This window comes from Eublepharis macularius, chromosome 3 (genome assembly GCF_028583425.1).
Source record: "Eublepharis macularius isolate TG4126 chromosome 3, MPM_Emac_v1.0, whole genome shotgun sequence".
NCBI classification, from domain to species: Eukaryota; Metazoa; Chordata; class Lepidosauria; order Squamata; family Eublepharidae; genus Eublepharis; species Eublepharis macularius.
Genome location: NC_072792.1, coordinates 112,174,018 through 112,191,177, shown reverse-complemented (window position 1 = coordinate 112,191,177; position 17,160 = coordinate 112,174,018). Strand labels below are relative to the sequence as shown.

Sequence of the window (17,160 nt, the reverse complement as noted above, 5' to 3'; positions counted from 1 at the left end):
AGTCTGTTGTGACACTGAACAGGTACTTATCTCAAAATTTTGCCTGTGACATTCAAATACTTAAAATTTGGCTCTTCAAAGTATTGGCACAGTACAGTATTTGGTGCCCTGTTATAGAATGGGGAAACAATATTACTTCCATAATTAACACAAACACCAATAAACTGTTTGCAACTCAAACGGAATCTTCTCACATTTTAAAAACACTAATCCGTTCCAAACAGTGCAGGTGTAGTTAATAAGAATGCTCTATCAATTATCTCTGTCAACAAAATTACCATAGCCAATTCAATATTTTTTTCTGAGAGAGCTGTGTTCTAGGCATATGGATATAGTGTCCTAGACAACTATCCTCCATTTTGGTTGGGGTGCTGGGTGTATTGGTGAGATTTTTTTTAAAAAAATATATGCCACCTCTATAGACCTTCTTAAGATGGCTCACAATCATAACAACATATGTATTAATAACAAGCAACATGTATATATAAAAAGCATAAAACAATATTGTTGGTTGTGTACATGTTTACTAGTGGCCTGCAAATACACTGCTTGTCTGGATGTGTGTGGGAGGCGCGGTGTTTGATTTGAGCCACTTGTGGGACCTGTATTTCAAAGACAAACTCTGCTAGGAAACACATGGAATGCAATCCAAATCATGAATCAAGTACCTTTCCTCGTCCGCAACTAAAACCAGCAGTTGCAGTACATATCTGGAACCGAGTGGGATTCTAGATCTGACGAAAGGGCTTCCAGTCAAAATATTTGGAAGCACGTACCTGGCAGTGCGATCCTATAGAGAGTTGCAGTTTTCTATGCTTAGGGCAACTGTTTAGGATTCCTCTGTGAATAACAGCGCGGACCATCTCTAGGAGAGCAAGTTTTTTCTAGTCTCTGCGATGTTGTTTCCCCGGGGGAGCCGGGATTGTGTATATGCAAATTTCCCAGTTGGCAGAGAAAGGTGTGGCCCTGGAGGAGTGTAATTGCAAGCACGGCCCAGAGATCGCCTGCCGCTGCATTATTTTCGCCTGCCTAGTATCGGAGAAGCAGACACATTGGGCGACGTGTTTAAGGACGGCGTGACAGAGTGCGTGTGTGTGAAGTGAGCCTGGCGCCTTCGTGCTGGGGATTGGGAGTGGCTGCATTGGGCACACCTAGAGTGTTTCATAGTAAATGCCACATGCACACAAACACATCCTGGTATTTGGCCTGAATTAAGCCGGATTCAGTGCCCTGGGATCGCATATAGAAAAGGACAGGGAAGGGTAATCTTTCGCCCACATACGCTGATCGCGAGTCTAGTTTAATAGGTGCTCGACCAAGCGACCGTGTTCGAGCTCTGGAGTCAGCAGTGCACCCGGCATTGACGAGAGTAGCTATTGCTCGGAACGCGCCTTACGAAGCGGGAAAAACATGTCCTGTGGGTGGCGGGGCGAGAGGGTGCGTTTGCCCAGCCGATGCTTTGCACGAGTTCTTCTGCCGGCGCTGGGCGTGAGCCGAGTTTGTCCCTGGGCCGGAGTTTGAGGTTTCTTCCCTCTCTCTCTCTCTCTCTCTCCCTCCTCGTAAGGACAGCTGAGAGGGCGGCGGGCTGTGGCCGGGCGGAAGTGACGGTCGTTTCACCTGCTGGGCAGTGCGGGGAAGGAGGAGGCGGAGAGTGTCCGTTGGGAATTAGTCACTGCCTCAGGAGCGCCGCTGTCTCCCCGGCCGACCCTTGTTCTTCTCGCCATGGAGTCGCCGCCGCTGCTGCGCTTGCTCTGGACTCTCCTGCTCCTCCGTGCAGGTAAGCGGCGGTGAGGGGGGGGGGCTCAAACACAAGCCCCCCCCCGGACCTTCCTAAGACCCGTCCCTGCGCTTTCTCTCCTCGTTTACATTGACTCGTGAGTTGTGGTATCTCGCCCCCACCCCCGTGCGCCCCTTCAGTTTCTGAATCCTCCCCCCCCCCCCGGCTTCCGAACAAAGGCATTGGGGGTCGCTATCTGTGTGGACGTGGCTCTCTCGGATCCCCTTCACAGCTGAGAAGTGCAAAAGCTAATTTTGAGACTGAAAACTAATCCAGACAGGTTTTTTTTTTTCTTCTGCGGGGGTGGGTGCGGAAGAGGAAAGATGTTTCTTGTGTTTCTCTCAGTGCCGGGTCTCTCCCGCGCCTCCTGGTTTTCGATCAGGTATAGGGTGCGACTTCTCTGCTGTCCTTCCCTGCGGCCCCCCCCCCCCCAATCTCTGGAGCAGAACCAGGACGCGAGCGCTCCTCCCCGGCCCCACCAGGCGAGAATCGGTGGCTGAAGGGACGCGCCTCTTTGTGAGGGCTCTCCTGGGTGGGGGCGGGGCGGAGGCATCCCGGTCCCTCTCCGGTGATTCAGCCGCGCCGAGCTTGGTGGCTTTGTTGAGTGCGCCGGACTGTCTGAGCCGCCCTTACCCGCGCCCCAGAACAGAGTCCTTATCTCTCTGCGCTTGTCAGCCAGGCTAGCTTTGTGTCTGCTCTGTGTGAAGGATGGCTTTGTTAACAAAAACAAAAGAAAAACACTGTTACTCTCCCTCCTCCTTTAATACCGCCCCCAGCCTTTTTAAAACCGCGTGGAACGGTAGGTTGGCTAAAGCACAGCCAGGAAGTGCCAGGGCAAAAAAGGTGGTTGTATGGAGAACAATAAAGCTGATAGCGCCTGCGGAGCTCAAAAAGTACTGGGGAAAAGGGAAAGCCTCTTTGCAATCTCTGTTATGCCCGATGTTCTTTAAGAGCCAGCATGACATGATGGTTAGAGTGTTGGACTAGAATCTGGAGATTCCTGTTCAGATCCCCATTGTGCCACAGAAAGCTTGTTGGGCAGCCTTAGAGCAGTCACTAGATGGATAAAATGGAGGAGAGTAAAACAATGTTGTGAGCCACTTTTCTTCCTGTTGGGGAGAAGAGTGGTATATAACTATCTAACTATATCTTTAAAAGATAATCAAGTCTAAAGTATGCCCTCCAGTAGAACCAAAAGGTAAAACCAAAAGTAATTTTATGGCACCTTTTAAAGACTGATGGATTTACAGTGTAATCTTACGCATGTTTACTCAGAAATAAGTCCCATTGCACTCTGCGGGGTTTACTCCCTGATATGTGTTCCTAGGATTGGAATTTTACAGTGAAATCAGTGGGTTTAGACTGGAGTAACTCATTTTAGGATTACACGTTAGGGTGTCTAAAGCTTTTGTGGATTAGAGTCCACCATCATATGCTTAAAGTGCATACTTATTTGCCAGATTATATGCACACTTAGAGAAAAAAGTGCTAGTAAACAGTGGGATCAAAAGTCAATGAAGTGCAAGAGAATCAGGCTGTGATATTTCTACGCAAAGTACAAGTTAATGCCTTAAAAGCATAGTTTTCTTGTACAGCTTTGAGCTTTGCAGAGCATTATCACACACTGTCTCTTGCATTTCTTTATGTGTGTGTAATACATATGGCAACCACCCCGTAACAAAAAGTCTGTCAAGAAAACATCGTAATGTGACATCCCCTCCCCCCCCCCCAAATGGGTCAGTAATGACTCGGTGCTTGCACAGGGGACTACCTTTACCTTTAATTCATATAATGCATTGATGACACATCTCATCGTCAAGTCACACCATAGTAAATCTGTTGCTCTTTAAGGTGTCAAGATTCTTTTAATTTTGGCTGCAACAGATCTAACAGTATTGCTATTCTTAAATTTGGTATAAACTATTCCCCCCCCCCAAAGTTATTCAGTATTGTGCAGTTAAGCTAGGATTCTTTGTCTTCAGAATTCAATTATCTGTTTACAAGAGTTGATAGGAAAAACCTGTTGAGATACTAGATTAGTAGCTGTGTTTGGAGAAAGGATACCCTTTAATGAAAAGCTGAGCTACATCTTAACTTAGGACAGTTTCACCTATGATTTGCTGAGTAGGTATTACAGTCTTGTAGGAAAAATACTGCCAACTCTGTTGAATAACAGAAGATATAGATTTGGGTCCAGTAGCACTTTAAATACCAACTAGATTTCTAGGGTATGAGCTTTTGTGAGTCAGAGATCCCTTCATCAGATAGATGGAGGAGCTTTGACTCTTGAAAGCTTGTTGTTTTTTAAGGTGCTATTGGACCCAAATTTTTCTCATATACTACAGATCTACATGGCTATCCACCTAAAACAGAAAATGTGACAAACACACATTCATCTTGTTTAGTGTGGTTGGAAAATCTGGCAGGGATCATAGTGAACTATGATCAGTGGTCTTTCACGTATTTTGTATAAATAAGATCCCAAATTCAATTTCTGATATCTCCACTTTTAAAAGGCCTTGGAGAGCTAATGGTGTTATGGCCTGTATTGGGCTAGATAGACTTATTTTGATAGTACAAGGCAGTTGCAGCTTTATATTATTTTGTACCAAGTACACCAGACAACTGTCATATAAGCATGTGTATATTTGGTACACACAAACGGATCAATATGAGGCTTCTTACAACAATGTGACATAGCCATGGATAGATGTGCAGGTAATTCTCATTATAAAGGGAGACTCTCAGAGGTGGACTCTCTGGGGAAAAAGAAAACTTTTGTTCCTTCTGCTGTGCATTAGGTATGCACTCTCTGACAATCTTAACAGTGGTTTCAAAAGCAGGATGTTGCAGTGCAGGATTAGTTTCTAGCTTAGGTAATAGCTTGCGTCACTATGAATGGTTTGTCTATAGACTGAACTTTGGTATATACTTAAATTTCAGCAATTATGAATTAAAGAATGTCGAGTGAACATTCTGCATTGCAGCTGCAGATTTCAGGTTAAGAGCTGGCATGGTGTAGTGGTTAGGGTGTTGGACAAGGAGATGGCTCTCTCTCTCTCTCTCTCTCTCAATTTCTCAGCCTAACCTTCCTCATAAGATGGTTGTTTTAAGGATAAAATGAAGGGGAAAGTAAAGTTGTAAGCTGCTTTGAAGCCCGGTTTGGGAGAAAAGTTGGCTATAAGTGTCTAAATAAATAATATCCAGTAAGTGACCTTATGTCAGTGAATTTGCTTGGAATGAAGCATTTACTGTGGTTCAGGTTTTTTTTGGAGATGATGTGTTCTAATGTAAGGCTTGAAATCAGAGTGTTAATGATGTTAGGAAAGGAATACTGATAACATTTATATTGCATATGTTCTCCGGTGTATCATATTTGTGTCTCCTTGGGCTGCTATCTTTTAATGATGTATGGCTGAACTGTCTCTCTTTTGGTTCGTAATATTATTTTAAAACTGAGCTGTTAAATTGCATCAGTAGTCAGGGTTCAATGCATTGAACACCTGTGGGGTTAAGTTATATGAAATAAATGCTTTTCAGCATTATTAGGATAGCTTTTTGTTTCCTGTTGAAATGTTTCATTCTATTGTTGATGGCAGAGTCTGGATGGAACATTACTCATGGGATAAAAACTATGGTCATAAAACAATAGTTTGCTTTAAAGGGCATAGCACAGAAGTAGAAAGTAAACTTCCTCATCAACAAATTAGAACCTGTGACTGTGTAATAATAAAAATGATTTTTGAACCACAGAGGGATTTTTTTAAAGAAGAAAACCCTATATTAACTCTGCTTTGATATTGTCATATTACCACTTGCTCTAGAAATCATCATATACTTCCAGAGGACAAAATACTTAGTTCAAAAAAGATTTCCTTTGAAAATGTGACAACTTATTTCATCTATCACTTAGTATTGCTTGACAAAGATTGGACTGAAGTTTAGATTCCACTCTCAGAAAATGAAAGTAAATCCTAAGGGTTAATAGAGTCCTAAATGGTAATCAAGAATGGTTGAGATTGGGAAGAGTTTTATGTACTTGTCATTCCATAAGGTTTTTTTCTTTCTTTTTTTTCACCATTGGATTCTTCTCGTCCTCAATACCTTTGGAATGTGCAGACTATTGGAAGAGGAGGTTGTTTGCTGTTGACCTACACTTTTTCAGAAGGTGCATGTTTGCACTTGTATGTTGACCTCATTAGATGTGATCTTTATGGATCTTTATCACACATCCTTCTTTCTACTTCTGTGTTCTAAAGCAGTTCAGGTGGGATAGAAGAGGGATGCTGGTGTTGGAACAAGAACTACATTTGCTTTAAAGGGGGGATGTTAACGCTTCAGCAGTAGGGATGTGCAAGCTTCCACACTTCTGTCTTCTGCTGCTTCATCATGTCCAAAGTTCCTGCCAGTTACATCTGTATCAAGTCTAAGAGATAAAGAAAATGTCAGATATAGAGGTTCAAGGTTGGTGACAGATGGTGCATACCAAATATGAATGAATTATTGCAGATTTTAGTTTGGGCCCATTGAGATGCCCAATTCAATGGCATCATAGGTGAACTGTTAGTTTTCAAATAAATTTTAGAAATGTCTGCTCAGTTTCTTATTCACAAGATTCATCCAGTGAATGTAGGGGGTAACTCCATCCTTCCAAATTATAGAATCAATGTCTGCAGCTTACAGAAATTGCTGCCTAGATCTCATGATTATTCCCCCCTCCCATTATTGGAGATGCTAGGTAATCATGCCTTCATTAATATGTTTGAGAGAAGAGATATAGCCCCACCTTGAACACAATGAAGCATCTAGAATCTCTATTGTGGCAACATGATACCTACAGAACCAAAAAGCCTATCTGGGTGCTTCATTGTGTTCAAGATGGTCCTCTGGTTTTTTGACTCCTGAGGAAGAGAAATTGAAACAAGTTCTTTGCTGGCTCCTTGTAGAGTCGTTGGGGTCTTTGTACCCCTTGCCTGGTTGTGGGCACCTGCAGAGAAAACACACAAGTCAAGCAACATTAAGAATTAAAGGCTTTGTTTTCAAACAAGATGTTTAAAGATCCTTACTGCACTTACTTTGCACCTTACTACGCTGCTGTGTTGCACTGCCTGTGTCTCCCTTATGTGGGGGCTTACTTTTATGTCTGGTTCATTCCTTGGACTTTAATTCATTATTGATACATTACATTTTGTTAAATTTTGTTATATTGTTTGCCCTTGTATTATATTGTCAGGGAATGAACATGCAACAAGGAAGAGCTCCATCCAGCCCCTCTCCTTCTTTCTTCAGAACCCTGCATTTAAATCCACAGTAACAAATTTTTTTTTTAAAAAAATACCAATTAACAAACAGGAATAACATGCAAAGTAAATACATTACATGCAGAACATTACAGGTATGGTGAATATAAACATACATAAAGAGAGAAGCATCCCAACAGGATAACAAACACAGAAGATGACAAGTGGGGGGAAGAGAGGATACCAAAGCGCACACAGAGAAGATGACCAAGAAGGGAAAGGGGTATTCTGCTTCTGTGGTGCTCCTTGTCTTCCACCACATCACAGCTGATCCAGGGGTCCAGTTTACAGCATTCTGGATCCTTTTCTTTTGAGTGGTAGAGAGGCTCCAAGAGAAAAGATGTTTTGTTGGTTTGAAGGCAGACAGTTACTGGTTATACCTTCACAATGCTACCACCTACTTTTCTGAAGCACATAGAGGGTGCTTGGATAAGTGCCTGTGGGTACAATGGTGGGTAACTCTATTGCAGAATATTTGAGCTTGTTACAAACATTATTTACTTGCTGTTAAAAGGGCTAGTATAATGCTTAGTTTAAGTTCTTGTTCTAAAGAATTTAGTATGAAGATAGAAAAGGCTAACAAGTTTTTTCAAGAAATTGCATTCTCTGGCACTTTAAAGACTAACACCTTTTAATGACAAGAGTTCATAGAACAGAGTCCACTTTTCAAATACAATTTCTAGATAAAGAGAGAGAACATAGCTTAGTTAGAATATATACTTTTCATTCATGTCCCCCTAGTTCACTCCTGGCATTTCCAGTTAAATAGATTTCTGGTAATGATCTGTAGCTGAGACCCTGACATCCATTGCCAGTCAGAGTACAACCAATAGTCTGATGGTATTAAGGAATATACTCACAGTTGCAGTCCTGTGTATGCCTGCCTTGGGATCACCCTCATTAAACTAATATAATTTACTTATGTTTAAATATGTATATGATCAACATCAGTGCTTCACTTCAGGGCTGGTCCAACACTTTATAGCTTCCTTAACAGCCCTAGACCTCTCTCAAATAGTGGATGTTTCCACACATGAAAAAGGCTACACCTTAGATGTTATTTTTTGTTCTGAGTCTTTGAGGGAAGGTCTTATTTCAGGATTGGAGATTCAGCCTGGACCATGGTGAAGTCAAGAATGAATATAACAATAATAACTGTGCTCATATACCACTCTTCTAGACAGATTAGTGCCCACCCAGAGCAATGAATATTCCCACAATGCTGCTGGGGAGTTGGAGCTGAGAGGAGTGTCTTACCCAAGGCCAGCTGCTGAGCTCATGGCAGTAGTGGGAATAATACCAGTAGATGATGATTCACAGCCAAACCACTTAACCACTGTGACCCTGACAACCTCCCAAATGGGAGGCCGAGCTGAAATAATCTGGTCACAAAAGCTCAAGGATCTTTCTGAATTCCAAAATGCTCTGGGGGATTTTAGAATTATGAACACGGTTTCTGTTACGGCTGCAGTGGAAGCATGAAATGTGAAGCTTCTTGAACATATTGACAAAATTGCTCCTCACTAACCTCTCCTACCCTTACAGTGGAAGCCAGCCCCCTGGTTCATTGCAGAGTGGGTAATCTAAAGAGAGCTGGAAGATGTCTAGAAAAGATAATGGTGGAAAACTCATCTGATTGAGCATATTACAGAACCCATTGGAAGATTTGTGAAGCAGTGGTGATAGCAGGAAAGAAATGTCACTTTTCTGCAACCACTGTACCAGCTGGTTCATGTACATCCCAGCTGTTTAAGGTAACTCGACATATCCTAAATCTGGCTCAAGAACAGACAACTGTGACACCTTTGCAATGTTTTTTGCTGATAAAATAGTTTGAATAAGCTCTTATCTGGATGCCAGCTGTAATATAGGTGAGGTAGTTAGGTAATGCTTAACACACCATCTGATTTGCTGAATAATTTTGTCTGAGTTACAGTGATGGATATTGACAGAATTCTAGCATCTGCCACTACTTGTACACTGGATCGTTGCCCATCCTAGCTACAAAATCTTGTAAAGACCACATAAAGGAATCCTTGATGTCTATCATAGATCAGTTACTAACTCAAGTCACCTTCCCTCAGCTTGTCTAAGAGGTGGTCATTTGTCCACTACATTAAAAAATCCTTAGACAAAAACAATGTAGCCAATTATCACCCAATTTCTAATCTGCCCTTTCTGGGCAAAGTGGTTGAGTGAGCAATAGCAGACCAGCTCTAGGCCTTCTTGGACAACTCGTGTACTTTGGTCTCTTTTCAGTCTGCTTTTCAGCCAAACTATGGGATAGAGATGGCTCTGGTGGGTCTAGTTGATGTTCTGTGACTAAATGTAGGTAAAGGCTTAGTTGTTGCTCCTCATGAATCTGTTTGCAGCCTTCTGTACAGTAGACCATGCTTTCCTATTGAGGCATTTCAAGGTAGAAGTAGGTATCAGGAGATGTGCCTTGGACTGGTTTAAACTGTTCCTCAGGATGGACTCAAAAGGGTTGCTATTAGAGACATTCTATGCTATTGGTTAGTCTGCTGAGGTAGATATGCTTCTATTGGGTAGTTTTCATGTTGCTAAAAATGTTATTTTAATTAGTTTCTCTTGTTTCAGAAACGTTTCATCTCTGTGTTTCAGCTTTATGCTTGTTTCAAAGTTTCTGCTACCATGTCCTATTGTATCTGTTCTTTGAATGTCCTAACTGTGGAACATACTGTATTTTGTTCAGCAAATGGCCCAATTTTTGATTATATTATGTTCGCTTGATTGTGTAATCCACCTTGGGTCTTAGTGAGAAAGACAACCAATGAATGAATGAATGAATAAGATGGGGCGTCACTGAAACCATGTCGCTAGGGCTGGAAGAACTTTTTAGTAAAAATCTCTGTTCGTACCTATTAGATGTGCACATTTTTAGTGATGCTGAGCACTCTCTTTATCTTTTTTAACCCCCCTTCCCTATGAGGGTATACCACCATGGAAAGGGAAACCGAAAGGCAGTAAAACACTTGTTTATGAGATACAAAGAAGCCTCTGATGAAAGTGCAGTTAACTTTTGCTTTTAAGCCTCATGCTTTCAAGCTGTTAAGGGCCCAACATATCAGATTCCTTTTCCTTAATGGCATTGAGTAGAACGAAAATAATTCTAGAAGGATAGCAATATTAGTCTGTTGCAGCAAAGTGACTCCTTAAAGATTAACAACACCTATTCCAGCACAACCTTCTGTGAGTTATCAGATGTATGAAGTGTATATCCATAGCAGATATATTTATGCTTAAAGTTACAAGTAACAGGAAGGTGTGGGTGGGGAGATGTTACACAAAGAGAACTGGTTTGAATCAATAACTAATCAGAGAACTCAATCAGTTCAAAATACATGAGAATCACTCCCAACTGTTGATAGATCTGATGGGCAGATAAGCTGGAACTCATTGACATGGGAATGAGATGGGAAACCCAAGACCTTTTTCAAGTCTGGGGAGAGATTATAGCCATTTGAACACAGTGTTTGTGCATTGTTAAGCCATGTAAAATGGAATTGGGCATGTGCAGGCTGCCTCCACCTCCATGTGATTGCTGGTTCATGAGCATGGAGTCTACCCCTGAAGGATGTGTACATGTATAGATGCTGTCTCCAAGACTAAATATTCCCAAGTGTGGGGATTACCCAGATGCTTGCCCACTGATGGCCAATCTCCCAGGGATTCTTTTCTCTACCTGTCATTTGCTGGGAGTAGGAAGGCCACCCAGAGATTGCTTGCCATTGGGCTGGGGAAATGAATGTGAACCATCTGCTGCTGCTGATGTAGTTTCTGGAGTGACACAGAGATAATGGCATTGCACTGGGGTTGATTCCAAAAGAATTGGCCCTGGTGCGATGTTGTCACTTGTGTGTCACAACAGAAATGATGTCATCAGCTGGTGCCACAGAGTTCTCACGGTGAAAGTAGGGAACTCGTTGCTCCCCCCCCCCCACACACACACACATCTTCCACTGGTTACTAGAGTGGACCTGGCACACCTAGTGAGAAGGGAGGGTGCCTATGTGCATAGACTTCTTCTGCATATGAATGCTGCACTGATGAGCTAGTGATGATGTGGGCATGGGGTCAGTGAACTTGTACCTTCTCCCAGGCTAGTGTTGAATCTCTTGATGAATTGTAATTCAGCACTTTTCTGTGCTTTTGTGGGACACTGTATGAATTCAGATCATTCTGCAGAACTTTCAAGGGCTCACTCTCAGTGTGGGGATGTAAAATAAAATACTAAACATGGAAACAGTAAGGATTTGTTTAACATTTATATATTATGGCTACAAACTTTTTAAATGGTTTCCCGGACCAGAAAAGATAGCAAGAGTTTGCCTTAGATGGATTATACCTGTGTAATATGTGTTTTCCAGTGGTGGCATTGTTAATAATCTGTGTACAGAACTGACACCAGATCATGATAACAAGTTAATGTTTCCTATCAAAAATCAGTAGCATAACTGATAATATCTAAGAATATGTATATTCTTACACTGTAAGCTTATTAATGCTTAGTTTTTGACAGTTTAAACACTTCTTTTATTAAATGAAATTTATATATTTCTCTTCCTGCCTGCCTGCCTGTCCACCTGTTCCCCCCCCCCCCACACACACACACAGGGCTAGAATGTTCTGAACCATCAGCTACTACGATGTGTTTGACTCCCCAGTGTTTCCACCAGTAGAGTTTGGTCATATACAAATTAAACAGAAAGATCTGTCTTCGGGGTTCCTCAGAGGTAAACAGGTATTTTGCTACGCTCCTGGCAAGCTACCTTATTGGCTCCTTGTTTACACTCATCAAGTTGTACCAGTTTGGGTTGTATGTTAACTTCATTATCATCGTGCAGAATACTGCTTCTATGTCGAAAGATAGCTTTAGACTAGGTTTAGGGACTAAGTTAAATAAACTTCATAGAGGGTGTGTGATAATTCAGAACCATCATTTGGCTCAGTAACATTCATATTGATTTATTTGTAAAAAAAAAAAAAGGCCTCACAAACAAGGCACAGTGTGTTAATTTTTAGGAGATATCTTCACCGTGATGGGCGGATAAACACACTTCTGTCTTTCTGTATGTCCCTGCCCTCTAGGTGCCTTAAGAAGTATTGTCTTGGGAGGACTATATGCGTTTACTAGCAAATGACTGATGTCAAGCATTATCCCGAGGATATTCTTTTATGGAGATAATAGTAATTTTTCTATTAAATTCTCATTGATATTGTTCAGGGTTTTTTTTTTTTAGGGGAAACTGTTCATTAAAACAAGCTTCATTAATGATCAGTATGAAAGCAAGTTATACATTTTACAGAAAGACTGAATTTACTACTAATCAGTGGTTTAAGTCTTCCACATGCCTTTCTCAAAAGCAGCTATTTCTATTCAGTGAAATTTTTGTCTATAGAAGAAACTGTATATCATAGAATCACTTCATACATAGTCCTTGGGTTGGATCTAGTGACTTGTCAGCCGAAGGTGCTGATAGTTGTGAATTTTCTCCATGTTTTCCACCCACAAGCATTTCCTACTTTTGGGGAGGAACAGGTGGTCTTTTCCCTATACTGTTGCAGACCCCTAAACTGCATGTCCACAATCTCAGAAATCAATGTTCCTACAGTCAGGTGGGACTGCTAGGGGAGGGAAATGGGAAAGATCTGTGGTCCTTAGACTAGTGGATTATTGGATCCAGGGCTCATTTCGAGGGGGAACACGCAGGAACGCAGTTCCAGCAGTTCCCCAAAGATGTCACATGTCAGCTTGCCCCACCCACCTGACTCTCGGCCATTTTGGGCCCGTTTTGACCTGGATTGGGGCCGAAACAGCCCTGATTGGGCCCTTGATGGGTGGTGGATCACTCTCCTGTTCAGCAGCGGCCCAATCCTGATCATTTTGGGCCCCTTTTCAGCCATTTTCAGCCCCTTTTTGCCATTTTGGGCCCAGTTTCAGCCCTGAATGGCCAGGATTAGGTCCAAAGCAGCCAGGATAGGTGATGTCAGGGGGAGTGGCATATGCAAATCAGTTATGCTAATGACACATTTCCAGTGATGGCAAGGGGCATGGCATATGCTAATGAGTTTTGCTAATGAGTTATGCTAATGAGTTCCTCCAGCTCTTTTTCTACGAAATGACCCCTGATTGGATCCAAGCATCTTATTTGGAGGTTGCCATGTATAATGGAGATAGTGTAATGATTGTGCTAGGGATTGTAGTTCTGGCATGGAGAAAGTGCGAGAAGCATTGATCCATTAGATGGTGATTGATGATCAGTCTGTATTGTGCATTGGGGATTGGACTAGATGACCCTAGCATACCTTCCAACCCTATGATTCTGTGATTCTATGCATATGCAGTTAGCACCCAGAAATTAGTTGCAAAAGATCTTGCTGTAGTAGAAATGCAAATGGGGATTAAATAAATCTGATTTGGTACAAAGAGCTACCACAATCTTTTTCTTACAGCTTCAGCAAGAGATGTAAATGGACATTTTGCAATGGATCCAACCCATAATGTTCTATCTAAGCACATTTAACTCTGTTTGTTTGTTTGTTTGTTTATTTCATTTTTAGCCAGCCTTTCTTGCTGACACAGAAGGCAAATTACTTAGATAAAAATTCAATCAGACAGCATAAAACATGTAATAAGACTAGGATTATAGAATTTTAAAACAGTGCAAACAAAAAACTGTCTAAAAGGCATGACATAGCATAATGCAGAAAGTAAATTATGGTTATGAGATATAATGATGGTAGTTGGCTCAATGTAGTGCTAGAAGTTTCTATTACACTTTCTATTATCTATAAACTTACAAAACTATGTATATGATATGTTATCCGTTTAAAATATAGCAACAGTAGTAAGCAGAGGTGGGCACAGACCAGGAAGAAACCACAGACTGTTGGTCCGTGGTCTGTTGCAGTTTCACGGACCTGCCCCTGTTCTGGACTGGTTCATCGGCCCATGGTCTGTCACTTCCAGGGGCTCTAGGACAGCCCCTTTCACACTCAGAGATGCCAAACTCGCAGGGAGTCTTCAGCAGGATCTCCTCCAGCGACCCTCCAAGTTTGGTGAAGTTTGGATTTCGGATGTCCGAGTTATAGACGCCCAAAACAGCTGCCCCCAGGAAAGTTCTACTAAATATAATAGGGAGTTGCGAATGACAATTGACTTGCATTGGTTCCATTGAAATACACTGTAGCACCAAAAAGTTGCAATGAAAACGTGGAATGGAGTTAGAGAATCTTCCTCTGAGAACAAAAAGTGCTCTGCAGAGGCTCTGTTCTCTGTTATTTCTGCACAAGCTTAGATGCACTTTTCTTCTCTGGGCCTAGGGTTGCCAGCCTCCAGGTGGTGGCTGGAGATCTCCCTAAACTGATCTTCAGGCCACAGAGATGAGTTTATATGGAGAAAACAGCTGCTTTGGAGGGAGATCTCTATGGCATTATTCCCTGCTGAGGTTCCTCCCCTCCCCAAACCCTGCCTTCTTCAGGCTTCACCCACAGATTCTCCAGGAATTTCTGCCCTGAAGCTGGCAACCCTATCTGGGCCTGGAATGAAAGCCCCCAGAGTGGAATGAAGGTCTCTGGGGTCAGATCAAAGGGAGTGGATAAAAGTCAGATTCAGATGATTTTAAACAGATCTTCATGAATTCATATGATTTTTATATTGAAACAAAGCAAAAAAGCCATCATATTATAGATCTTGTCCTAGTCTTCAGACAGCACTGAAATAATCATGCATTCACCGATCTATGGCACCGCCATGGTGCAAAAACATGCTTCAAAAGTACGGATCCTCATGAATCCTCTTGATTTTTACATGGGGCCACCCAAAATCCACCACACAATCCCACATCATGTCTATTGCTACAAATTGCACCCAAAAAACCATGCACTCACCGCTTCGTTGCACCATCATGGCACAAAACCATGCTTCAAAACCATGGATCCTCATGGTCTAGTGGAAAGGAATTTCCAAAGGGGGGGGTCAGATCTTCCTGGAATGAACCCAGCTATGGACAATAAGTACTTCTGCTGGGATGCAGCCAGAGGGCGGCAGGCACTGGTGGGCTAGGGGATGGGAGGACCCATGGGGAAAGAGGTTAAAATTCCGCTTGTGTGTGTGTGTGTGTGTGTGTGTGTGTCCTTCACACTTGGCAAGGACAGGGGGTGGTCCAGAGCCCTGACCCACCCAGGCACCTTCCCAGCTGGGACAAGTTCTCTACATAATAATGATACTTATAATATATAAAAATATTCTGTGCGTGCTTACAGGCTTAGCCCCTGAGCCTGACTGTGAAACAGAAGCAGCCAGAATCTCAAGCAAAAGCTTCAAATACTTTCCTCTGTGACTGAAAAATCCACCCTGCAGTTTCTCCTAGTTTTACTGCCTGCTGGAAACGGAAACTATTTGCCTCAGAGGTGGGGAATTTACTCCTCCTGCTCTCATAGAAAAGAATGGGAGCTCCCTGTTTGACAACCAGAGAAGGTCTGTGGACTTCCCCTCCATTGCCTAGGGAATTGATTGCTCAGCGCCGGGATGTCTGGTTTCATGAACCAACGGACCAGCCCAAAAGTTGTCGCATCTGTGAAAAACGCCCACCCCACCACGACACGGATCACGAACGCTGAACCAGGCCAGTCCGTGTCAAATTTTGATCAGTTTTTTGGACCGTGCTCATCTCTAGTAGTAAGTAAAATTGTAGTTTATTATTACATAGTCACTCAAGCTTGCACACTGCCATCAAGAGCTACTGATGTCTTGATAGCCCTAAACGACCTATAAGGGTTATACATAGAAATTTTACTCCAGCTGTGTTTGACTTATGCTTTACTTTTAATATTAACTATACCTATTCAGATTGTTTTATACTCCATTCCCATTTGAGTGGGAGACACACTTCTGCACATAACTTTTTGTGTTGTTTTCCATTAAATTTGGATGAAATTCTTAGTGCATTAAGCCACAGTGAGCAAAATTCAGGCAGATAGGTGAAGGCATCTCCATTAACATTTTTGGTTGTTGTGGATTTTCCGGGCTGTATTGCCGTGGTCTTGGCATTGTAGTTCCTGACGTTTCGCCAGCAGCTGTGACTGGCATCTTCAGAGGTGTAGCACCGAAAGACAGTTTTTCGGTGCTACACCTCTGAAGATGCCAGTCACAGCTGCTGGCAAAACGTCAGGAACTACAATGCCAAGACCACGGCAATACAGCCCGGAAAATCCACAACAACCATCGTTCTCCGGCCGTGAAAGCCTTCGACAAGATATTAACATTTTTGCTTTTATAGGGCATAGGCATTTGTGAATTTGTGCTTAAATAGTTTTTTTTCCTCAAGGAGGATTTCATTTATTTATTTTAAACAAAAATGGAACATACAGGTGAGAGAAATTAAATCCTTCTGACCCAATATTACGTTTCTATACTTGATTGATTTCTGTATTGTTTTCCCCTCAAGTCTCATTTTTAGTATTGGAATCTGGCTGAGAGAAGAACGTAGTGAAACAAAGGCACAGAAGGGCTTTGTTTGAAAAATAGACCTCCCTATTCCCAGGTGGTTTCTTAACACATGGTTTCCTGTCTTTTTTTACCTACTGGAGATAATATCAAATGTAAAGGGGTAAGAGGATGTAGAGTGGAATTTGTATTTAGATAAAATTGTAGCTGCTTAGTATTTTTACCTAAAAGTACATTGAGAGAGACCCTGAATCAGCTGGTCTTTTTCATGCAGAGACATCACTGACTTTTTAATGTTGATTGTTCTTTTTACTGTAGGCGAGACTTATCCTCTGTTTTTGTTCCCTGCATCCAGTCTTCCTCTTCAGCCTTGCCTGCTGGCTACTCCAAACAAAACTTTTGTCTTTGTCAGTTGCTGCAGGGTGGGGGTGGAGGTGGGGAGAAGAAGCCCAGGTCTATGACACCTCTTTAGTTTGTAAGGTAAAATAGGGAAATTGTGTATTGCCTGAAAGCCTTGGCATCTGTCTTGGTTCTTCCTTTTTTTACATTCCTACCCATGAAAAAGTACAAGCAAAGCTTTGCTCCAGGCTGGCACCTGGCAGCCTGCACAGCCC

At 42.3% G+C, this 17,160-nt stretch overlaps 1 protein-coding gene across 2 annotated transcripts in view; it reads left to right on the top strand.

The window, feature by feature from the left end:
* The first annotated feature begins 1,564 nt into the window (after positions 1-1,564).
* CXADR (CXADR Ig-like cell adhesion molecule) overlaps positions 1,565-17,160 on the top strand; it is a 57,063-nt gene continuing 41,467 nt past the window's right edge. Inside the window, exon 1 of one of the 2 annotated variants that reach the window (XM_054973383.1) lies at positions 1,565-1,777. In XM_054973383.1, coding sequence (XP_054829358.1) covers positions 1,723-1,777 — 55 coding nt within the window. In that variant the 5' untranslated portion in view covers positions 1,565-1,722. The remainder of the gene's footprint in view (positions 1,778-17,160) is intronic. The other variant, XM_054973384.1, reaches the window with a different exon arrangement.